The following is a 25,565-nucleotide window of genomic DNA, read 5'->3' on the forward strand; positions in this document are numbered from 1 at the left end:
ATGAACACGCTCAAGGCACAGTAGCTCTTATGAAAATAATTCTGGGAATTTACAGCTCTTAAATTGGATTAGGGGCAAATACCAGCTGTTCCTGCTGTGTTAATTCAGAGCTCTGAATTGAAATACCTGCTTCTTCCCACTGGAAAGCTGTTGGGTAATGCCATTTTCAAGGAAGGCCAGGAAATGGAGTTACAATGCTCTCTAAACACATCTTCACTCAGCAAATACAGCAAATCCATTTAGCTAACACTGGTATAAAATGTTCAAGTAGCACTAGACAGATACTGTAAAAAAACCTTACAGAAATTGCAGACACTGAACTTTTTATTTTCTTACATAAATTGTATTTATTATTTTCAACCTTGTCATCCTCATCATCATCAAAAGCAAGCCACCCCTAATACATTAAACTGTGGAAATAACCTGTAGCAAGTTAATTAAGATACAGAGCAGAGGGATCTATTACTTTCACTTGCTTAAACAAATGAAGCTGAGACAGGTATTATTTAATCTTGCAAACTAAATCTCTGCTGAAGAGCCAAATAAACATAGGTTGCCTAATGTAACCTTGTACTGTAATTTAATTTAAATGCAGGAGAAAAATGAGGCTGCTACATATGATTTCTTCTGGTAAATGTAAGGGGGAATATAGTCTCAATCACTTCCTTTCCAGGACAGCTGAACCGGCAGTACCATTATGTCTGAGGAAAAGCAAGATGAGGTGGGGGACTAGACCGGAATTCTTGTCATGTCCTGCGAATGTTGATATAAGACCCCGAATCGCCACGTTTGCTCAAGCCCCTCTGTGTCTTGCCTCTCACATGTGCTGGCCACCCCTGCTCGGGCAGGACTCCCACCGCAGCCGGGAAGGCAGTGAGGATTGACGCTGCTGAATTTCCAGTCCTAAAGAAGCACCACGTGAATTCAGTCAGCTCCCAGTGGCAGACGGCAGGTAATGAGCCAGGACGGCTATGGCATTTTCATGCTTCTAAATGCCCAAGTAGAGGTTATAAATAACTGCAGGATTCAATTATTTTTGTGTAATTTATTTCAGGGATGTATCCATTCTTCAGCTTACTGTTAAATTTTTGTGCCCCTTTAAAGATAAATAATGTATTTTCACTTAGCAGGTGACCAGCATTAGGCTTTTTCAAAGAGAAACCCTTAAAAACCAATGTCCAGCTCTGATTAAGTTGACTATCTGAATTCAAAGTATGTCTTGACTGCTTTCCATGAAAACAACTGATCCTTTTCATGGGTTAATGCCATTGTAACTTCCTCTACACATTGAACAGATTACCATGGACACAAATTCAAACTCCTTCCATTCACATAAAGTCTCTAGAAATTTACATAAGTCTGCAGAGAAAACAGGCAGCCAAGCTTTCACTGGCATGAATATTGTGATGAAACTTTCAAACAACACATACTTTTGTCTCCTAAAATACAGTTTACAGTAAAAACCTGCAAATTAGTTAAATAGTAAGAAAAAAATATTTAGTTAGAAAAAAATATTATTTTAAAAGTCTTATAAAATAATCACTATCCACCTACCTTAGCCTAATTTGCTGCAAAATCAAAATAGTCTGGAAATATCCTAAGTACAGTAAAAATGCTACTCTGCTATGCCATAATAGTGAGCTTTTTTACATCAAAAAATCACTCTGCAAGTCACAGCAGTGCATCTGTCACACATAAAACAAAACAAAGATAGTATCTTCACTTGGCCAATAATGAATCCTCAATGCAATTTGGCTTTGCTGACCTTGTTACAAACGACAGGCATTTTTGCCATAACCGGGCTCTTGCGAACACAAGGAGGGCACTTCTACTGCCCTCAAACCCATTCTGAAAAATTTTGTTTGAAAAATTTCACTGAAATCAGTTGTGGTCCACAAGTCATCACTGTAATTTTGCATGCAAGGACTTTGAATGAGGAGAGCCCAGGACAGGGTCTCCCAGGTATTGGATTTATTGCAAATATATTTATACATCATTATTAAGAATTAATTTCTAAAAAGAGCTTGGGAGATTCCAGTCTTCCAAATTCAAATGCTCCTACTGGATATGGTACACCTAAATGACATGAATTCTTTTAAAACTGTTTTCTTGCAAAGCAGCAATACACCTCCTGTTACAAAATGCCGCGAGGAGAAAACCAGATCTTTCTGAGGAATTTGGATCAGTCCTGTTACACTAACCTTTTGGGAAAGAGTATGTTACAGCATGAAGGTCAGTGTCTTAGTTGAACAGTCTCTTACTCCAAAGGCAATGAGGTATGCACAGCCTGTCCCAAATGCCTCAGCTTCTATTTCTGAGTTTACTGCCATCTAATCTTTTGTCTTCCACCCCTCTCAGCTCATTTAGGGGTAACCGATATTGTGCCTTCCCTCCACAAAACCCTCCCTCTACTGGCTTCCAAATCTTTGTCAGCAGCTTCTGCTCCTGCAGAACCCTCTCTGTGACTCTGTTGTGCGCATGCTGAAGGAATTTCCAATCTTTTTTTTTTTTTTTTTTAACAGAAGCGCACTGAGGTTTTAAGTTGACCAACATTTTCATAGTAAAGCCTTTTCCATCTGACAAAACTGATATTGTTTTCAATGAAAGGAATTCTATTTTTACAGCCCGTAAAGATAATTACAGATTGAACAGATTTTTATATTTAAGGACAGAAATTTTACAGAGTTCACGGTTAATTGCTAGTTTCTCTGACACACTGTGAATTGCTTTAAGTCAGACTACCATATAACAATTTTAATTACAAAGCTCCTTCTTGTCTTCCTTACGCACCCAAGCCTCTCCAAGAAAACTGTAGCTCTATTAAAGGAACTGGAAGTTTTGCCACTGATTCTGCTGAGACCATTAAGCTCAAGTGGGATCTGAGAGCACAAAAAAACCTCATAACATTATCTAAAATGTTCTCAATTCAAATAGCTTGGAACACAATTTCCACAAATGAACTGAAGAAACTTTTCTCTTACCTATTCTCCTCTAAAGCTAAATACCCCATACGCTTTGAACTATCTGCTTATCCCAATAGAGGGTTTAATCTGTAATTATTTCTAAACAATAAAACACATTTCATAGTAAATTAAAACAGATAATTAGTAGGAGGCATTGGTTATTCTGAGTAAATTATTCAACCATTCACTGTGTGTGTCAGAGAATTCTAGTAAGTAAAATCCTTACGCTGACATCAATAATCATGCATGCATATATGTAGTGACCTCTGTCTGGGACTTCAAAGCTAATCTTGAGGCTGTATCTTAAATTCTGCTCTTAAAATGAATCTGGGAAGAAACAGAGAATTCTGACATTCATCAGAAAAAGACACGAATCCTAAGTTTCTAAGACATCTTTGTCCAAGGGCATGCACAGAATAGATGATAGTTGGGAGAAGAAACTGGAAAAATCTTTCTTTCTTCAGTCCATAAATACCTACCACCAACAAAAATTATATGTCTTTCATATAATATATATGAAAGCTATATTCATATATAGATTTCTGTAATTTAGCATTCAATACTTCATAGAATATTCTTTGGTACTTCTTATCATTAACTTGCTACTTCAATTTTGCCATCAGCTTCAAGGAACTTTCATGAAAATAAGTCTCCCCATAAAAAGGAAATAGCTTTGCTGTGAGAAAGCAATATATAAATTATAAACTGTTTCATTTATGGGAAATGCAAATTTTCCAAGCTACAAGTGTTTAGCCTTGAAGTTATATATAATGTATGATGAAGAGTACTGTGTCTTCCCAAACCATCAGTTTCTGCACAAGTATACCAAAGCAAAATAAGAAAAGAAAATAAGAAATCAAACTTTTTTTCACTCTAAGAGACATATGACATGGAAGTAAGCAGGAAGTAAGTGCTCTCTTTGGAGTAAGGCGCACCTCTTGTTGGTGTGCTGGCTACGATCTGTGCGAATGGTGCCTTTTGAAAATTCTCATGAGGCATGTATTATAGGTAATAGAATGCAACAAGAAATAGATAACTGTATCAAAGTCTGCATTAGAGAAGTTCTAATCTTCACCCCAACGGAGAAAGATTTTTGGTCCCTGAAGTGTTAGAATATATGGATCAGCATTAACTCTCCCTCTCTTGTATTACAAGGCACAATAGAGGAAAGAACCCATGGCAGCATCCATCTCCTACGCATCTTACTGCTGAGGTTAGAAAGAAAAAAACTCATAAAGGTCTAGCCTTCTGCAGTAAATTTCAAGTTTCATATATATGAATCTTGGCTTTTACTAGGAGAGTGTACCATTATGAAGTTCTCAGGGGACCCTGGCTTTTCATGAATACTTGAACCTATTCACTATTGAAGTCAATGTGCAGGAGACCAAAGTGTGTGTATCTGGCCATTTTTATTTCTTTACTGGTAAAACTTATGGGCTTCGGATCAAAATGATATCATCCACACCTTTTCCAAAACATAAATGTTTCATGTCTCCAGTACAAAGGGAATTAAAATTATAGTACATATGTGGAGCTGGAAGCACAAACAAAAATAGAGCTTTTGGGGAAAATAAATTCTTTGTTAACCCAGAATAGAACCCAAACATTCACTCTGCTGTCTTTTAGTTTCTTTTCTTCCTTCTCTCCTTTTCATTCCTAATTTTGCCTTTTTGCTTTATTTTACGTCTTGAAGTTTTCATCTGGTTTTTGCTAACTTGAAGTTGTCCGTTTAACCTTCCTGCCAGCCATCATTCCATATTAACTTCTTTCTAGATTGCTAATGTTTTAATTGCTCAATTTAATCTGTTTTCATATACTTTAACAGGGCCTGGCAAAGGCCAACCCAATGGGCAGGGCCCACAACTTCATCTGGTGGCAGGGCACTGAAGAATCAATACAGGCAATGGCTGAAAGACAGTTGCTGCCACCAAAGCAGTCTTCCTAGGGTCATTTTGGGAGCAAACTAGTTGGTTTTTAATGGCCAAATTAATTGCTCTGGCCCACTCTTAGTGGCTATCTCTCCCCCGGAGTAGGCAGACACCTATCTGTGTTTGTACATGGCGTCACGAGAGCGCAATAAGCTCAGTGCCATACGAGTAAGCTTCTCAGCCCTGGTAAAAATGACAGGTAAGGGTAGGCTGTTGCCATCAAATTAACTCTCCAGGGAAAGCAAGCTGCCAGCAATGGTCTGAATGACGGATGAATTGTAGAGGCTGCGTAGAACACACAGATCATTGCTCAAACATTCCCTTTTTCTTGTATCAAATTGAAGCTCCCCTTTTCACCTGTTTGCGTGGCTCAGCCCACACCTCAGATTTGATTCACCCATCATTATCTTCCTAGTCCCCAGAGTCTCATTTGGATTTTGAAATTTACCTTTATTTTCATGGTTGTCTTTTCTCAGCTTACTCCTCTTATACTGCTGATTCATAGGCTAAGCCCTGTCATCATCAGCAAACTCCTTTGTATCTAAACCACTTCATTAATTGCCACGCACTTACTTTCTCAAGGCTTGTCATTATTAATTTTGTCATAACTAGATTAAGGGTGAAGGAAGATCTTATCTGAATGCTTATCTTATGCTGAAGATCTTATCTTATGCTGAATGCCAGGTAAGTGCAAACTAACGCTTCAACATGACTGGTTTTTTTTTTTAAGTAAATAAAAGAAATTCTATCAGTATTAATTCTGCCTGCTATGAAGGTACGCAATGAAAGAGAGATTAGAGTATTAATATGGAGAAATCACATTCTGTATTCTCTATCTAGTGCATGTTTGCTAGTTCGATGTCAACTAATTCCTAAATCAAGCAGTGATGAAAGGGTTGCATTTTAATTTACTCAGCAAAGCCTGGCTTATTGACAAATGAATGGGCTCACTGCTCTTCTATTGTCAGTATACTAGCTTATTTATGTTAGGATAAAGTTTTATTCCTTTACTAAAATGTATCTGGCCTCTTACAAACTCCACATTAGGACTTGAAGGAAAGGAGATGGAAGAATCTAGGAAAAAAGGTTCAATTGGGTTTATTAGTATCTTAATTTCTACTTTTACCTTTACAGCACTTGTGAGGTTACATTGGTGTACGTTGAGTAACAGGGGGTTCTCATTCAACCACTGAATACTCCACATTTTTGACAATGTTTTGGATACTTTCCTACATTAAAGAAAAGAAGGTGCTTGTGTATAGTTGGAACCAATACTCTTCAAATTTAGTTTGCTATACAGTCATTTGCATTAGCAGTTAACTTTTTCTAGTTTCTTTCTGAGCATCTGAGTTACTTAAATCCAAGAGTAGCTCTTAGATGCTAACTCTTACACTAATATTACCTTACTCTTACAAATGTATTTTTTGTATAATATATTTCAGAAAATCTCAATTCCTAATAGATGTACATCAAAAATTTTATGGACACAGATTAGGAATTAGTAGAATTTATCCTGATCAGACCTGCACTAGTATGCATTTTTCCTGCCAGTATCATGTTTGTTAGGTTTTTTTTATTTTTTCTGCAAGAAATGAGAGTTTGTTTCTCACTTCATTTTTTCCCCATTAAACTAGGATACTCCTAATACAGCCATCATGGAGGAAAAAGAACAAAGATCTTCTCTTCAGAGCTGCAAGTAGAACATCAATTTTGTTTTCTAGAGTGAATGCAACCCAGTCAAGCACATGTTTCTTCATGACTAGAGCCTTGGGTGGATTCTTAAAATAGCACTCATTATAGAAATTGCATCAGAAAGAATTTAGGGTTGTTTTCTCCAACTAAAATAATTGGGAAATTTAGCTGAAACATATTTCCAAACATTATCCCCCTGAAAAAGAGCTTATACTTACATGCCACACCAGCCTGTCCATTCCTCTTTGCACGCTAAAACTCTTCCTGGCCATGGTTCTTACAAATCCAAGATTTTTAACTCTTCTTCAGATGTTCCCTCACAAAACCAGTTATTGCCAGAAGTCTATACCTTTTGGTGAAAACCAACAAAGCCCCTGTTTGATCTCTAACGTATAACTATATTCTGTCCATAGAGGCAGCACTGCGCCACACTCAGGAGCAGTGACTTTTACTGTCAAATCTTGGTTTTGCATATTGTGCAAGGAGGCAGTGTTAAGTCTGGATGCATTCGTTACAAATGAAATGTACCATTCCAACCAAATTACCTTTCAGACTAAGGATACACATTTCTCTCTTGAAAACAATAAAGCTCCTTGGGGTTTTTTTAGGTTACAATGGTCATTACAGACTGAATATCACTGTCCACACTCACTTATTAACAACTATTATTATGATTTATTTGTAATATTGTCAGAATATCCACAGAACTCTAGCTGCGTTGAGACTGCATGTTGTATAAACAGAATTTAAATTATAATCTCAGACACGGATGCTTGCCACAGGCAGCAAGTGACAAATACCCAAAATCTGCTCTGCAGGATTCCCTCCTCCCCTGTGAGACAAGAACTCTCCTTGCCTTTAGAAGAACAGGATTTTGTGAAGGGAAATCTGGGTCACATCCATATGTGGGGTTGAGGAAGAGAAGGAGGGGAAGGTGAGTGCATAAGGTCCCCTATGAGAAGGAGAAGAGAGGAAGGGTTGTGGGTCACCCACAGAGAGAGACCAAGACAGTGAGGAAATGTGGGCAAGGGAACAGGGGGGTGGTGTCTCTTCCTTCCCAAACCCATTGCTGTTTTTCTCATTGCATCACTTCTCCTTGCAAGTGTCAACAAGTGTCTTTCTATAATTCCTTCATTATGTATCAGCTAGAAGTATTACATACCTTTGTATCTTTTGAGATCACTGTGGTGATGATGCCAAGAAAGTTACATAAACAATTCCTTTTAAAAGCAAATATATAAAGACTCCTCATTCCTTGCTCTGAACAGTTTTCTTCTCTGTTGTGATGAATGAACATGTCATAAACTGCTGTGCAAAAAACTCCACCTAGCTGCATTTTTTTTTTCTTAATAAGAAATTGGTAGCATTACTCTCTTCATTTTTCTCACTATGTGGAGGAGAGTCATTAAAAATACCTGAAATTGAAAGCTTGGGGTTCAATCACTTTATTTTATTTCTCTCTGGGTTTGGTGATGCAATGCCTGTAAAAGTCACAGCAGGAATAATGTAACTCCCTTCCCCAGTCTTCTTTTCTAGTAGTTACAAATGGTGACTAGTTGCAGACTGCAACAGCACCACACTTAGAAAACATGAGATAAACAGAAGCTGCACAAGATTCATCTGGCACCAGGGACCAACCAGACTATGTGTCTTGCAAGACCTTGTGGAACTCAGATGGCAGCTAATAGAAAATAGCTGCCGAAAGCCACCAGCCCTATACTCATACTCACATTCCAACCTCCACAGCATGAAGAAGAATGATATATGAAGAAGAATCACATAGGATGATATCATTATTGTTATTATCATAATCATCCTCAAACATGACGTGGACCCAAACTGTACTGACTGCTACACATGAGGAAAACCTAACTTTTTAGGATGTCCTACCACACTTTTAGCTATACACAGCATATGAACATTAAATTACAGCAATTAGATAAAATAACATCAGTGGTATGCCCATGCAGTATAACTGTTCCTTTTGCAAGATGTCAAGAGCTTCGTTTTATACGGCAAACACCTATCAGATTTTGCCACATTTCCCTGTGGTTTCAGGCTGGGACCATGAGGTAGCAGGCCTTGTCACAGTCCACAATTTATGGTACCACTGGGTGACACAGGGTAAGAACTTCCATTTAGGATTATGATGAAAAAGGTTCCACCACAGGATAAATGTTCAGGATCAGCTGTTTTGACCCAAGCTGTCAGGTGTAAATGTACATGCAGTCCCACCTAAGCGAACCCATACACCATTAGGAAGGCTGTGCTCATGCTGAAAGGGCTATCTTGCCATCAGAAGCAGCATACCTCAGCTTCTCACATGCCAATGTTGTCAACGATGTACCATCTGTGCACTCTACACAGTGCTTGTGTTCCTGAACTGACTTCAGGATATTGTCTCAGCTCCGCAGACAGCTAACAAGATGCTTAAGTTGGCACTGTCTGCAAGGTTCAGCTCCCAGAGCTCACGATTTTCGGTTTCCTCCAGAGTCACCAGAATACATTAGGTCTCCAGGTGAATGCTTCTCTCCTGGAAGCGTTGCTTGGGGCTGACATGGCATGCAAGGGGCTGCACCGGGGGCTCCACGTGACTGCAAACCAACCTGCCTGCACGCACACTTTAGGTCCCACGGAGACTCCAAAGGCTACCTGCACAACTTCCCCCCAGCAGGACCCTGCCCTATAGTGTAAGATGTGGAGCTAACCTTTTATCACTTGAAAGACCTTTAGAACACGAACATGCTCTTGTTCACACAAAACACCTTTTAGTAAACTATTACTACCTCTGCCTTACAGATGAGGAACTGGACAGACATGTTCAATACCTCTGAAAACTTTGGCTCCCAGGAATAGCTAGAAAAGATGTGGCAGATTGCTGCTTCACCAATTGAACTGCTTTTTTATACTGACTAATGTATGATTTTTTCTTAGCAGCTCCTCCTGTCTTCTCTGTCCTATCAGCTACTCTTTTTGTATTTTATTTCTAAATTCCTTTGGGTGACATATTGCTGCTCTGTGTTCATACAGTACCTTATTCAATGAAACCCCCACCAGTGACAAATGCACTTACATGTCATCAATATAAAAATGCTAAATGATAGAAATGTCCTAATTACACAACACCTCCACATGTCAGTTTAACATCAGATTCCATTTTTATTTAAATACCCAACACATGTGAAAGCCCAGTTAGAGGATTAATCTGTCCATAAAATAAGTACAATGTGTAATTTAAATGGTTACATAGAATCATAGAATCATAGAATCGTAAGGGTTGGAAAGGACCTTAAGATCACCTAGTTCCAACCCCCCTGCCATGGGCAGGGACACCTTGCCCTAAACCACGTGGTCCAAGGCTCTGTCCAACCTGGCCTTCCATAACTAGTTATAAATTTCTCAAATGTTTGTAAAAATTCTAAAATATATTGATATTGCATCAATAGTACCAACACTTAATCTCTCAGTGGAGAGTTTACAGACAAGTAGCGAGATAGATTTTCCCCCTTATTTTACTTGTATGTAACTTTGTTATTATGACATAAAACCATTACAATAATATTTGTTCCTTCAAGAAGCAACATAAAGAGTATTTTTGCACTACACCAGCTTAGAAATACCCACACATCCTTAAAAATTATTTTCTTAAAATGTCCTTATTTTCTTTCTTCTACCCATGAATAACTGGAAGGTATTTGAAGCAGTTTAGAAAGTTTACAAGGAAAGACTATACTGCTTTATACCAAAGAACATCTTAAACTTTAATCAGTTCATGAAAAATTGAACAAGTTAGGGAAACAGTTTTAACAGTTTGGTGGATGTCATTGCTGAATGCAGAAACAGCACTAGTCCAGCAAAGACCACAGTTTCACATATTTTGCTCTCAGAAAACACTGGCAAAATCAAGCTTCTAGATGGCAGTTAGTTTCTTTACAAAATATTCCTACTCTTGAACAGAAAACAATAGGCTTTCAGACACATTCTTCAAATCTTCGAAGTTTTTTTTAAAATCTCAATAAAGTGTCTGTGCTGGAACATAAGACAGATCAGAGTATTTCCATTAGGTTCATTTCTAGCACAGTATTAGAGTGTAGCCTTGTAATTGCATAGAAATTTAAAAAAAGTGAAGAGGGCAGGAAAGTAAAATTCTCCTATGAAGTCTTATCTTTAGACCATAAGTACATGGAACTGCAGACTTTCCAGGACTTTCACAGTCATTTATGCATGAGTATACAGAAATACTGAAAGGGCTTCAAATCCAGTTCTGGAAGGAACAGCAGCAAATCTTTCGCTGTCCCTCTGCCACGCCAGTGTATTCAGCAGTTTGTCGCTGTTCTTTCACTGTATCTCTCCACTCTAAGTCATTCGAGTTATTTCCTGCTCCAGAGTGATCAAAGCTTTTTCATCTAAGACAGAACATTTTAATTGCCAATTTCAAAGGTTTTTAGGAAGTTGCTTGATAGATTTAAAATCACTAGCAACAGCCTTAGTGTTCTAGTGAGTTGTATCTTCTAAGTATTATTCAAGCGTTAATTAATTATAGGTTTGACTAAGCCTTTAAGGTTTTGGCTGTATTGGGAGCAGTGTAACATGCTTCACATCAACTGAAAGCCTTGGGAGATACTGGCCTTTAGGGAAGCTTAGTGACTCACTGGGGAAATGAATCTGTTGTCTCTATACCATGTAAAGCAGCTGATTTACTACAGAAAGGAGCACATGCTGTATTTTCTTCCAGGACACTGCAGCTGTTGCTCACTTAACTGCCGTACCTGCCTGCAGCAGAAAACCTCCTGCTGTTCCAACAGGGGTGGTGCAAATGCGCACGTTTCCTACACACACTACTGATAGAGCTACACAGTTTTCTCTTCTAGGAGAGATACAATACACTTGTGGGTCTAACTGCTTCAGTTTCTGCAGCATAAAAAAACAGGAACTGGTCCAAGACTGAAAGATGCACAGACTTCATGGATCTGGGGGTAAGTAAGTAGGTGGCTATTCAGAGATGCCCAGAAGACCTAGATAAGCATCAGACCAACACATCTAGGAGAGACATTAGCATTCTTCAGCAGGTTTCAAAACTACAGGAGGCAACAGAAATCCTGGTGTTTTTTACATTGGATAGCAGCTAGATAAAAGACAGCAATAATCAAACTGACAGGGACTGGAACCCCATGTCTCATTCCTTTCACTGAGAGAAATAAGCCAGCATGGTTTAACTGCTGACCCATGGCTTTAATCCAGCCTACAGAACACATTTTTTGGCCTGTCTCCTATCCCCTATTGCAAACAAAGTGGCCTCTCCAGCAACACAGGCTGCCTCTGCAGCCAAATGCCTTCATCCACATTTGTATCCATCACAGCAGGAAGATGTACTATTGCAGCCAGAGACAGTGATGTGGGCAGAAGTGTCAGGGAGCGATGGGGAGATGCTACATCACAAGCAGGAGACCAGGGATTTGCTGCTTGCACACAGCAGCAGCTGCTGCTCCTGGGCAGGAGGTGGGGGGGCACAGTGAAGAAACAAGGGTGAAAATCTAGCCTGGCACCTGGAAATGCTGCACTGGAGCACCTTATATAGCCCATTAGACTGGATGGTTAGGTTTTCTCTTCCAAACTTTTCTATTGTTCCTATCTTCAACCTGAGTATAGATCACCACTGTTGTCCATCTTCAACTGCTGTGCTCTGTCATCCTGTGGACAATGCTGCTCTTCACAGCTGTGGTTCAAATACTCTTACATGGGAAAGGTTTAGGATTGCCATCTCCTATTCCTCTGGCAAATGTTGTACTATAAGATGATTATGAGAAGTCTCCAGTATCATCATCTTACGTCTGTTTTAGGAGTAGCAAGATCAACAATTCTGAATTCCAAGATATTTTTTGTCAGGTCTAGCCATATTTCAGCACAGTTATTCCCAATATGAGGCTCTAAAAGGCACTTTCCAGTTGTAACTTGTTTATGCTTTCTTTATTATCTATGCTGATCTTAATTTTACCAGCCAGGCTTGCACAGCCCAGCACTGGACATGCCAGCTGCTATAAGTCCCAGTCTAGGTGCCTATAACTCTCATGCTCTGTACAAGCAGGATACCTAACCCAGCATTTTGACTTCCATTGCAAGGTGACTAAACCTCTTCTTTGATTTAAGTGTGAAGCTACTCTGAGTGGGTCAAATTTCCTGTTGCTTTCAAGTGAACACCAGATTTCAGGGGAACAGGGTTTCATATGTTTAGAAAAACTCCTGTATATCCAAGGAATTCTTTAACTAATGAACAAAACCCCCTCAATAATCCCAATTATTCCATGAAAACCTGGATTATAGTTTTATTCAAGTGTACTGTTTACAATTGTGATAGAATGTGTAGATCATATTAGAAAAAGCTCATTAATTCACATTACTTTATTCACCAAAACCAAGACTGTATTTTCTGGTTGCTCCATATACATTTTCTTCTATTTCACTAAACTACATGTAACCTGAAGCTATCCATTATGTGCCACCTTATTAGCCTCACCTGATTAACTGATCCTGTCTTCTCCCATTCAGCAGGGCAATAAGGTATTTTTAATCTGCTCTAAATTGAGCTTGCATTTTGTTTTAATATAATGAATCTCTTTTTTCCTACTGTAAACAAATAACTGCAAAAGCTAATCAGATCATTTAAGGTGTGCACATATTCCTAATGAGCAGTATATCCATTCCTGTTGTCATCTTTCCTTCTATGAATCACAGAATCATTGAATTATAGAATGGTCAGGGTTGGAAAGGACCTTAAGATCATCTAGTTCCATATGAGTACAGCAACTTCTGAGACAGAATTTGTGTCACAGCCTTATCACCTCACAAAAAAAGGCTGGAATTTCCCCCACAGATAGTGAATACTACTGCTGCATGGAAACATATTTTCTCTGCTGATTCACACATTACAAATCCCACAGTCGGTAGCACCAACCAGAAAAGACTGAAATTTACTCAGATTAAAGGATAGGATCCCATAATCTTTTTGTATGGATGATTTTTCACTAATGGATTAAAGAATAATTTCTAGTCTAAGTATTCCCAAATGAATCTTTTTGAAAGTAGCTGACTTGACCTCTGCTCAAATACATATTATATTGATTTGCATGTTCAGGGTTTTTTTATATGTACTCATATAGATACAGCAGTAAGCAAAATATGAATTTCTTTTTCTTCATCCCAAATAAAGAAGGTGAGAAAGTCAGTGATAATAAAAAATGCATGCAAAACCCATGGTTTTCTTTCTTTTCATTTTCAGCTTAAATTTGCATGTTGCCAGTTTATATCCATTTGGGTTTGTGTCAGCACTATCCTAAAACTTAAATGGCTCTTCTGGATCTCTTTTCTCCTTGATGCTCATCCAGGATTTATTCAGGCACAATTCTACCAATGTGAGCCAGAAGTAACTCTGCTGTGATCTGTGTATCTACAGTGATATACAGGCTTTTTTAACACAAATGTTAGGTGTTTTTAAAACAACACAAAACCAAACCAAACCCAAAGGGAACCTGCAACACTGCAAGATACATGAAATGCAAAGCTACTATCCAAAAATCTAAGATTACAAAGCAAGATGTAGGCACAGACCACACAGGGCTCACTCCAAACTCTGTACAGGTGATGGGTGGATGGTCTGTGTGGTGAGTGCACCAAATAACATGAAATGTCCCACACACCTAATAGTAATGCTCCAGGGCACTGGCAGAAGGCTCCTTTGCCTCACAAGAAGTCCCCGCCTGCAAAAATTGTTAATTATTATACTTACTCATACCTATCAGACTAAGAGTTACAAAAGAAAACAACAGAAGCAACTGCCATGCACTTGGAACAAAATGATTTTTCAAAATCACTAGAAATGGATGAAAGACAGTTGGTCAGTTTGGGCATGGAACGAGAAGACAAACTGCCTGGAGTAATACTAGGCCACTTTTATAAAGCCAGCTGTTATACTGATCATTAGCTATTTAGTCTAAGCAAGCAGATGTTTTTCTTTTTGGGAACTTCTGCTGAAATCATGGAGTTCAGCATTTAAAGCAACTGAAGAACCAAGTCTTTTTTTAAACACTGATTTTAAAGGCTTCATTTTTCCTCAAAATACTTGCTTTAGCTTTCAAAAAGCTTTCAGTTTCTTCAGTATAAGCTGCCCCTGCAGAACATGATTTTCTATTTTTTTTTTTTTAGTCTTCCAAAGCTTTGACAGCTTTGAAAAATAGCATTGTATTTGGAAAAGTGTATTTTGAAAACTTATGACACAAACCAGCCTAAATCTCAATGAAGTCAATAAATCCTTCCATTTACTTTAGGAAATTTGGCCTGGATAGCTTATAAAAAAAGTACCGAAAACCTGTTTCCATTGAAGAACATGTAATGATTTCCACCCGAATTTTAAATGAGCCAGGAATTCTTAGCCAAATTCTGTTAGGGCATTTGCAGAAACATACCTCTTCATTCACTAAGATACATTTGATTTAATTTATTTTTATGCAAAATCCTTTATTTACAGCATTTCAAAAACCAATTTTGTAACACAATTTCAATACAGCAGAAGTACTCTAGATGTCTCTTATTTCACTCTTTCTGATGTTATTATTCAATCAACTCTTCACTGCTTTTATTGTTATCCTATCTCAGCAAACAGATAAATAAGGCAGTGAAGATAGATACTTCTTCAAATACTACCTGCCCCAAATGCTACCTGTATTTAGCAGAAGTCTTTTGGCAATGAGGACGACAATTCAAAGACAAAGTACTAACAGACATACTGCTCCTGAAAACTCCCAGTGAAATCTCTCACTAGTCAGGTGAGCAGTCCTAATATCTTCATACAGAAATGCAAATTGCTGAATGATACCTACAAGTAGGATCTTTAATATTTCAACATCACACAGAAAATTTTCCAGGTAACTACAGCCTCAGCGTTCAGTGAAACAAAGGGTTGTAGGAAATAAGCTATGCTGTGTGTTCAACTGGATACTATAAAAATCTAGAGAAGGAAATACTGTTTATTTGCCAGATAGGCAAGCCATGCCTAGTCCATTTTTTAGCTGCTGACTCTGAAGGTGCAGTGTAAATGATGTATTTGAGAACTCTGACTTAGACAAAAGCTCAGATACAAGGTGGCATTTAGCCAAATCACTCACCTATTAGGTCCTAGTAGTAGGCTCTGGAGCCTTGAAGTTTAGGCTCCTCCACTGTCTTTTGGTGAGCTAGGCAGCTGAGTGCAGCAACGAGCAACTGGCTTACCCAAATGGTGCTCAGTTGCCCAAGACAGCTGGTGTGAAATGCTGAGCTGGCAGAAATGCATCTGAGCTCTGCCCACCTTTGGGAGGTTGGTTCTTCAGAAGTACAGCCTAGAATTCCCTCCCAAGAGTAGCTGGAGCTTTGAAAGGAGAGCAAAATCTGCTTCTTCTAACCAGAGAAAAGACAGTGGTAGTGAAGCAAGCAGATAATGAAATACTGAGTGGAAGCAGACATAATAACTCATATTTCCTCCCTTGCTGTAATATCCTATCAATTCAGAGTCCTTTCTTCAAAACCCTGAAACAGATGCTTAAGGAACAGTAAGAAAACAGTAAAGTTATGTGACATACTTGAAAATTCTCTTGCAAACTCTCCCAGGCTCTGTTTCCAGCTCTAAAAATTCCTGAAATGGATGTGGTTTCCATCTGCTTAGCAACCCTCAGTACATTTCTCTTTCAAGATCTTGTCCAGTATTCTCTCAAAACATTCTGCTCTCACAGCAACCTACAGCAGAGTTTTGTAAGTCTGTCCTCTGTTGCAGGAAGAACTACCCTTTTATCTTCTTTCTTTTTAAATCTGTCTCTTATTGCCCTCATTTGCTGTCCCCTTGCTCTTATACTGGAAGAGTCAGTGAAGAATGTATTCCCATCACTCATGAGTTCAAAATGCTCTACAAAACAAACTCTTAAGTTGTCTTTGTTCTTGACAAGGAGTCCTAGCTTATTTAGTCATTCCTCCAAATAGATAACCTGTGATATTCCCAGTTGCCATTTTCTTACTTTTTTTTTTCCTTTCTCAAATCTGCTGTGCCCTTTATGAGATGAGTGGAACATAAGCGTATAAAATATTTAAGAAGTAGGTTAGATATGATTTTATGCAGTGGCATAATTGATGTTATTTGTTCTTCTCCCTATTCCTCCCATGCAATTCCTATCTTTTGACCTTTAAAAAAACCTATATGCTTCATCTTATCACCTTATGTAAGAATTATAGAGAGTCCTCTCATTTGACAAAACCTGATGTTTGGAGACAGGCAAAGTAGGTTCAAATCCCTTCAGCTCAGAACAGGTCATCCTTCTGGAATGTGTTGGTTAACGCTGCAATCATGTGAGAAGATGGCACAGCCATCACCTTGTCCTTTGCCTTAAACAGAAGTAGCAGCAGCAGCAAGACCAAAACACCTGATCCTGTCAGCTGCTATTCAGGGAAGCCTTACTGACTTAGTGATCAGTGAAGTCATCTGAAAGATGGATCCAAATTAAAATTAGGAGGGAAAGAGGCACTGAGTTGCACATAATAGGGTCAGGTAAGGCACACACAGAAGAGGAACTGTACCTGCCTGAAAGCTTCCTTGAAAGCCCTGAAAGGTACTAGCTAAGCCAGGGACCCCTTTAATTAGAACTTTTGGTTCAGGCACCTAAGTTCCAGCAGCATCCTACTTTCAGTGCTGAGCTTTCCTTATCAGAGGTACGATAGTATTTTTGTTATCCATGGGACTTGTACCATGGATGTACCACAATAATGATTTCCGAAATTAGCTAACTCAAAAAAGAGCTCCTGGAGTCTTCAATTTGTAATGAAAAATACTGATTTGGAGGGTGAAATATAGATATTTTGGTGGATCAAAGAAAACCTAAGTCAAGTATGGGCAAGAAGTAAAAGGCGATGGGAGCTTTTGAGAGGCATGCTTCATCCAGAATAAACCATGACACTTTTACACGGTGCCTGTTTTTCTTAAAAAGTCTATAATTTCACCTCAACCAGACAGTGCCACAGTATCAGCCAGTGATGCAAAACAAGTAAAATAACCCTCATCTTGTTTCTAAAATCTCCAGTTATTTCCACCTGAGCCTCAAGACTGAATTAACCAACATCAGTACTGGTCAACAAGAAACTGAACATGAGCCGGCAGTGTGCACTCGCAACCCCAAAAGCCAACCGTATGCTGGCCTGCATCAAAAGGAGCATGACCAGCAGGTCGAAGGAGGTGATCCTGCCCCTCTACTCTGCTCTCATGAGACCCCACTTGGAGTACTGTGTAGAGTTCTGATGTCAACAACATATAAGAAGGACATAGAGCTGTTGGAACAGGTCCAGAGGAGGGCCACAAGGATGATCAGGGGCTGGAGCACCTCCCATATGAAGACAGCCTGAGAAAGTTGGGGCTGTTCAGCCTGGAGAAGAGAAGGCTGCATGGAGACCTCATAGCAGCCTTGCAGTACCTGAAAGGGAGCTATAAGGATACTGGAGAGGGACTCTTCGTCAGGGACTGTAGTGATAGGACAAGGGATAACGGGTTTAAACTTAAAAGGGGAAGTTCAGGTTAGATATAAGGAAGAAGTTCTTTACTGTGAGGGTGGTGAGGCACTGAGACAGGTTGCCCAAAGAAGTGGTAAATGCTCCAACCCTAGCACTGTTCAAAGCCAGGCTGGACAGAGCCTTGGGCAACATGGTCTAGTGTGAGGCATCCCTGCCCATGGCAGGACGATTGGAACTAGATGATCTTAAGGTTCTTTCCAACCCTAACCATTCTATGATTCTGTGATTTGTATTCCACAAGCAACCTGCACCATACCTTCTTACAAAAGTACTTTGCTGCCAGCGGTTCCTCAACAACCTGCTGGAGCCAAGTTTCATTTACAGTCCAAGCCTCTTTTAAAAATTTGCTATCTTTCATTTACTGGATTTTGGGTTTTCTTAATACTGTAAGTCCTTTTCTTCCTGTTGATTTATCTTTCTAATGCAGAAGCCTTGACATGTATTCAAAAAGGTAACTTTTGTCTTTATGGGAAAAGCAGCTTACTGAATAGCCAAAGGATGTCTCATACAGGAAAGCCACATAAATGGTGCATGAAGCTGTGAGAATCAAGCTGTTAAACAGGAGCAGGGGGCTCCGGAACTGCTGCAGACTATTCCAGGCCCTACAGGGAATACTGAGAAGCATGGCACATTTGAAGTGGAATTGAAATTGTCAGTGAAAGAACAAAATCTGTTCACCCTTACATTCCTAATTAGAGAACCCATAGTGGGAAATGACCACTTAAATGATGAGCACAGAAAATGAAGGAAAACAGCTTCCTTAAAAAATTAACATCCTGATTTACAATCCAGATTACAACAATTTCAAATTACAACTTTATTTACATATATATATATTTAGTTTTTCTCCAGGAATTCAAATAGAAGATCATTTAGAGATGCAGTAATGCCAAATACAACTTAGAAAACTCTCCTTATACACTGTATTGTTTCAACATTGGAAACTACAGTTTTAACTATTTTAGATATGTCCTACCGACCAGTGTGCTGAATAAATATTAGGCTACACTGACATTAACTTTTAAAATGTCATTCATTTCTGCACAACTTTTCATACCTGCCAGTATTTGAACCTAAAATAAATCCATACTGTATATTTACATTTTGGTATCTATCAATCTCTATGGTGCAAAAATACGTAACATATAGATGGTTGCAAGCCAGATGGTTAAAACAGATGGTTTAATGGTCCTAAAATTCTTACTTTTGTTCTAGCTTTTATGTTTTAGATACAGGATTAAATTTCTCCATATAAACTATGTATCATTATCCAAAGGAACATGCCATCTTAAGTATAATATATGCTAAAGCTTTAAAAATAATATACAGTAATATTACTGTGATGTAATTGAGTTTGAAGTATCTAGCCTACAAAAATATTGGCAAAATAAAGAGGTTAGTGCAAAAAAGAATTATCTGATCCCACAGCACTTTAGCAGTCTAAGGGCTTACTGAATCTAAACATGCAGACACAAGAATGAACAGAAAGTGCGACTGGATTTAGAAAGCTGAGCCAATGCTACTTTTCAGGTTTTCTTCATTATTAGTTGGGGCTGTCCAGTAAAAAGCACAGCAAAGTTGCTTTTCTTGTTGGTAGTGAGGTGTACGCTGCATGCTAGCCTGAAAATACAGTCCTGATGTCAGTTGTAAAAAAAAAAAATTAGAATATTTAGAATAAATGTTACTACTTTTCTGTGAATAAAGTCATGGTACTGGGATGCCAGAAACAACCTAAAAATTATAGAAATCTCTTCTAAAAAAAACTTAAGTGAGACACAACTAATGAAACAATTAATAGTTTAACTGGTTTCATTTTGAAAGGTAAAACCCTGGCTGAGGTCAGACAGTGATAGTAGTAAGATGAAGATGAGATAATTTTGGAGAGACTTCTTACATAATATAGGCAAATTACCCACACATTTTGCTCATGAGAGCAGGGAATACTTTTTAAGTCTTGCATAAATATTTACACCTGTTTGATTCAAATTTAGCCACAATTATAATATAATTTGTTAAAACATGTTCCTTTTTCTATTAACATTTTCTTGCCTACAGAGATTCATAAATAGTCTACTTATGAAAAGACTCCAGATATATTTTCCATAAGCACAATAAGACAAAAACTACAAAACCGGCATACCCCATTGACTTTCAGGAGGTTATCTGGAACACATCAGTAAGCTGGGGCACTATTTCAAAGAATATCTTCAGCCTGAGATATATGCAGGATGAAGGTTACAGATTTATACATTTCTCATTTAAAATAATAATGTAAAAAAGCAAGTGAATTGTCCACAGGGGTTTTTTCTCCTTTAGTTTAAGTAACAGAAAGAACTTCGTAGGACATCTCTATTCTAACTACAGACTAGTGTCCACAAATAATCATAAAGGAATTCTCATGTGCCCTTATTTGTGACTGAATAGCATTTCACTCCACAAGTAGTTCCATTGAACTTCACTGAATGGCACTCACTGAGAATACTCAGATAATACCCTGCTCCATAAATAATTACATTAGTACTTGGCTTCAGTAACACTGTGGAGGAAGGTGCTATTCATATCTCAGCAGGGATATGAGAATCAAGCCCCTAAGCATTTCTTCAATAACACAGGGAACAAACTATCGGTGTCTCGTCATTCCCAGAAGAACTTTTTTTAGTGGTTTTCTTCAGTGATGTTGATTTGACCACCTCGTCTTTTCTGAACATATATGAGACTGAGATTTTCCTGCTCAATCTTGCAGAGGCAAGAGCAAACCTCCCAGACAGATGCATTAGAAAAAACCTCCTATAGAGCTCTGTATGTGACCAGTGGAGAACTCAACAGCATTTTTTGAAACTACAAGCAAATGAGGCTGGGATCTACACGTTGCCTAGCCTCGAACCAGTGAGCACAGCCTCCAGAATGCAAAGGCAGACTGCCATGCTCTTCAGTCACATCGCAGCCCTGGGTCTGGTTTCTTCCGTATCAGAAATGCCCAATGGCAAGAGGCAGCCTGTCCGAGCCAGTCCTCCTCTCTCACCAAGCCCTAAGAACCCAACACTGCAGTGATTGCAATGCAATCATTTATTTTATATTTTTAATTTAAAAAAAAGGAAATAACATCAAAATTCTAACAAAATATCTACTCCTATGAACTAATAGGGATGAGAGCAGATTTAGTTATGGAGAGATACTCAAAGAGGACCATATTCAAATAAAATCTGATTAAATCAGTCTAATAACCTGTACAGGGTATTCATTCTTGGGAATAATCATGTTACTGAACACACTGAGCAACCTAGCTCATAGGTCTTCAGAATGACTGAGACCAGATCATCCATCACACCTAGAAAGGGTGTCCCCTTCAGGTCAGGTTTGAAAACAACAGTGTAAAGAGAAAAAAAAAAAAAAAAATAGCTGCACTTATATTATACCTCATGTCTCAGTAAAAAATCCTTGTTTTCCCATCCTTTCAGATCTTCTAAATTCATGAATACATCATACACATGCACACCATGTATTTGAATATTACATTATGCAAAACCACCTTATTTCTAAAAAGATACAAGGTTAAATTATTAAAACCCCATAGGTTTCATTACAGAAGTTCTGTCTCTGTCTTGCATTGCTTAATCATCTAAACATGGAAGTTAGCCTCCCAAATTGAATTGTGTTGCATTACATTATGATCATATCTCAGTTTACATGATCTGTACTCACACATTTTCACATACCTCCACACATATATACAAACACCTACTAATTTGTTTCTTTAAACAGTCTTGGGAGTACATCTCATTTTAGGTTAACAGGTTGTCAACATCAGAAAGATGCTATGGAAACTTATAAAAAGTTTTATGACAGGCCATTCTTTGCCAAACTAATATAAGAGAATTATTCTAGTATAAGTACCCTGTTTTTAGAAAAAGGTTAGTTTAAAAGTGACATTAAAATCCTAGAAATGCCCTTACAAAGGTCGTACCTTTTAACTACGGGTCAGTTACATTCAGCACATTTATAGCTGTATTATTCCACTAAACTTTCAGAAAGGAGGTACAAATATTTTTCGCAGGACAAAATTTTAGGAAGCAGTTTCCTCTAACTAGCAGGACTTGGTAGGAAATGGTTTTGCCTCGGAGTAACCTAACATCGATCTTTGTTTATAGAGCTTCATGGTTTCAGAAGCAGCACCACCTATTGGGTAAGAAATGTAGGTTAGTCCCTACTTTGTCACGAGAGACCTATTGTAAAACGTTTGCACATAACGAACTGAAGCTCCTAAGTTTCTCATACTTAAGTACAAGCAAACAACTAGCGTTTTCTAGCGATCTATTTGATAGGAGCGTATAAATTCAAAACGATCATTCAATACGATGCAAATCCCAACACTTGAGCTCCTAATACGTATTTGACAAAGCATTTAACACAGCGTCAACTGGCTCATGCTGGTTATAATAGTAACACCGAACAACTAAGCACTGCATGATTTTCAGGATGGACCCTGGCTGCACGGATCTGAATCAACTGGAAATTAAGTTGGTTATGTAAGTAGTCTTACTAAAATCTATATATGAACCACACTCTGTGGGCAGGGTCCCACGTGAATGTACGACGAGCATGTCGCTTTTCGAAGCAGCAGCTACATCTGGGTTTAGAGAAATCATTGCCGTTGTCCGTTTTCGGAGTACAAGCCTTGTTTTCGGCTGAAATCCCGCACCCATCCCCGATTCTCTCTGAAACAGTCCATGCGAGAGGCTGAAGTAGCATTTCACATCCCGCGTCCACCCAGCAGTTAGCTGCCAGTGCTGCTTGGCAGGGTTTGCTCCCCTCCTCTCTCCCTCCCGGCACCGGTGCACTCCGGCTCCCGCGGGTGCGGACTGCCTGGCGGGGACAGACCCCTGCGGAGGGCTCGGCGGGCGCGGAGGACACCCTCATTCTCCGCGGAAAAGCCCGCCTGTGCTGGGGCGGCACGGGGGCACCCGCAGAGCACAGCAGCGGGAGGCTGAGGTAACAAGGGGCAAGAGGAACGTTCCCACCCGTAGTGGTGGCAGCGCGTTTTCGCGGTGTGGAATAGCCGGTGAACGCGCCTGCAGCGGTAAGAGAAAGGGAGCAGAAGGACAAAACCCCACCGGAGCGCGGGGAGAAAAGTTGGTGTGGAACCCCAAGATGAATTCATGCAGGGATCACTCACCCACTCTGAGGATACAGACGAGCTGGATGCAGGCAACCAAGCGCCCTAGAATGAGCATGTCCAAATCGTCCTCTGCCTCCTCCGTCCGTCCGTCCGTCCGTCCGTCTGCCTGCCCGACCGCCTCTCAGCCTGCCGCCTGCCTCCGCGGGCAGCTGCACTTCTCCACAGTGGGGAGCCGGCTCCGCGCCGCGGCCGCGCCCGGCGGCCGCCCCCACGCCGCGGGCGGGCGGGATCAGCGGCGCTGGGTGCTGGCGGGGCCGCGGCTCAGCGCATGGCGGGGACCGCACCGCTCCGCACCGCACCGCGCACTCCGCCGAACGGCCGCGCTGCCGAGGGCGGGAGTGCCTGCGGGAAGCGCGCAGGGGGGTGTGCGGGTCTCTGCTTGATGTGTGCGTGTGTGTGTGTGCGTGCGTGCGTGTGTGTGTGTGTGTGTGTGTGTGTGTGTGTGTGTGCTCGCGGGGGGGGGGGGCGGGGGCGGAGACCGCACGTGTGCGCGTCTCTGCGCGCGTGTGAATGTGCGTGAGCGTGTGCGTGGGGCGGGGTGTGCCCGCGGGAAAGAGGGAAAGGGCAGACCCCCCCCTCCCTTGGGTCGGCAGGAAGCGGGGGGGAAGCATATAGTCTCGGTCGAAGTGCAACCCTGGGGCTGAGGACCTCGCCGTAGCGCCGGGGTGGGGGGAGGGCGGCTCCGCGTGGGGTGTCCCCCCTCCCCAGGGCACAGCCACCGTGCAAGAAAAAGTTTATTTGGGCGGGGAAGGAGCTGTGGGGTTGGCAGGGTCTCGGGAGTCAGCGAGGTGAGGGGCCGGTGGGTGCAGGACAAGCAGCCCGTCGGGGGTGCCGCCAAGCGCGTAGACGGGGAACCCCACGCAGAAGCAACCGCCTGGGTCACGGCTCCCACCCGTGATCTCGGGCTCCGGGTTAGCAGGCGCTCACTGCTGAGGGTAACTGAGAGAGCAGCCGCGGAGACCGGCGGGGCTGTTCCGCGCTACCGGCCCGTAAGCAGGGGGCGTTTGCAGGCTGCTCCCCGAGCTGGCGGGCGGAGGGGATGGATGCGCGTTCCCTGGGAACCGTCGGGTGAGCGGGGGAAGGCGCTGGAGCCGCGGAATATCATTATCCGCCGTAGAAGTGGGTCAGGGCGCAGGCACTGGCACCGTTTCTAGGGGAAGATAAAACAAGACCAAAAGAAAAAAAAAAGATAAAAATCCCCTCAAATGCCCGAACAAGAAGTGAAAAATTAAGGGAAACGAGCGCCCGGTCCCGCGTGGTGGCGGGTGGGCACCGGCCTGGAAGACCCGCGGTGAAGCCCCTTCTGAGCCCCTCTGCCCTGCGCGGCACCCCGAGCCGGAGGAACGGGCACCCTGCCCCGGGCTGCGCCTGCCCGCCTCGCGGCCTTGCAGTGCCCTCCCGGCAGACTTGGGGTGAAAAGGCGGGAGGGGGGGCCGGAAACGTTCCTGCAAACACCCCAGGCTTTAAGATGACACACAATCCTCCGCTTCATCCAAGGTCCACTGAGGTGCCGCTCCGGAGCCGTGTGAACGGCTTCTGTGTTTGCGATACTGTTCCCACCCGAGTGAAAGTCTACTCAGCACAGATGTGATGTGACTTTTAATGGTGGGTAACTTAAGTGTAAAAACACTTGGTGCTTTATAGGTACCCAGCTCTACTGGGCCTCTTTAGTCCTCAGGCACAGGAATGCTTCTGCCAGCTTGTCCTTCAAGGAAAACAAAAAAAAAGCTCGTGTCAGTTTTTCATTTCCATGTCTCCAGACTCTACCTGGCTGTTTGGGATGTTGTGAGCTATCTTGACATGAAGCAAATTGGAAATTTCTGAGTGAACAAAAGTTAGAGGAGAGAATGCCGAGATGCTCAAGCAGTTGATTGTATTTGGAAAGCAGACTGTAGATGTGTCTTCTCATGCAAGTCAGCATCTTTCAGGCTACTACAGAGTTTACATTCAATAGAGGTTGGTTCATTAGGAGAAGGATTAACCTTGAATGACAGTTCTTGTTAAATGGACTTTGATATCACAGGAAGAAACAAGTTCCATGTGCTGAGCTCCGCCAATGAAGAAAATAATTTAGGATTGTCCAAAGGGACAATGTTGTTAAAAGATTTTAGTCAGCTGATTTTCATGTTATTGAAAGAACCTAGATGCCAGGAAACAACTGCAGTGGTTTTCAAACCCATACTTGTGGAAACGTGCTCAAACACAGATACACATGTGCAAGATAAAATA

General features: G+C 40.8%; 1 protein-coding gene across 5 annotated transcripts in view; it reads right to left on the reverse strand.

Annotated features, from left to right (window-relative positions):
- The window catches only part of PTPRZ1 (protein tyrosine phosphatase receptor type Z1), a 142,770-nt gene extending 118,173 nt beyond the window's left edge, over window positions 1-24,597 (reverse strand). For all 5 annotated transcript variants that reach the window (XM_030478777.1, XM_030478776.1, XM_030478773.1 and 2 more), the window contains exon 1: window positions 23,334-24,597. In XM_030478777.1, the coding sequence (XP_030334637.1) occupies window positions 23,334-23,391 (58 nt within the window). In that variant the 5' untranslated portion in view covers window positions 23,392-24,597. The remainder of the gene's footprint in view (window positions 1-23,333) is intronic.
- Between the last annotated feature and the right edge of the window lie 968 nt (window positions 24,598-25,565).

The sequence above is a fragment of the Strigops habroptila genome, chromosome 3, assembly GCF_004027225.2.
Source record: "Strigops habroptila isolate Jane chromosome 3, bStrHab1.2.pri, whole genome shotgun sequence".
NCBI classification, from domain to species: domain Eukaryota; kingdom Metazoa; phylum Chordata; class Aves; order Psittaciformes; family Psittacidae; genus Strigops; species Strigops habroptila.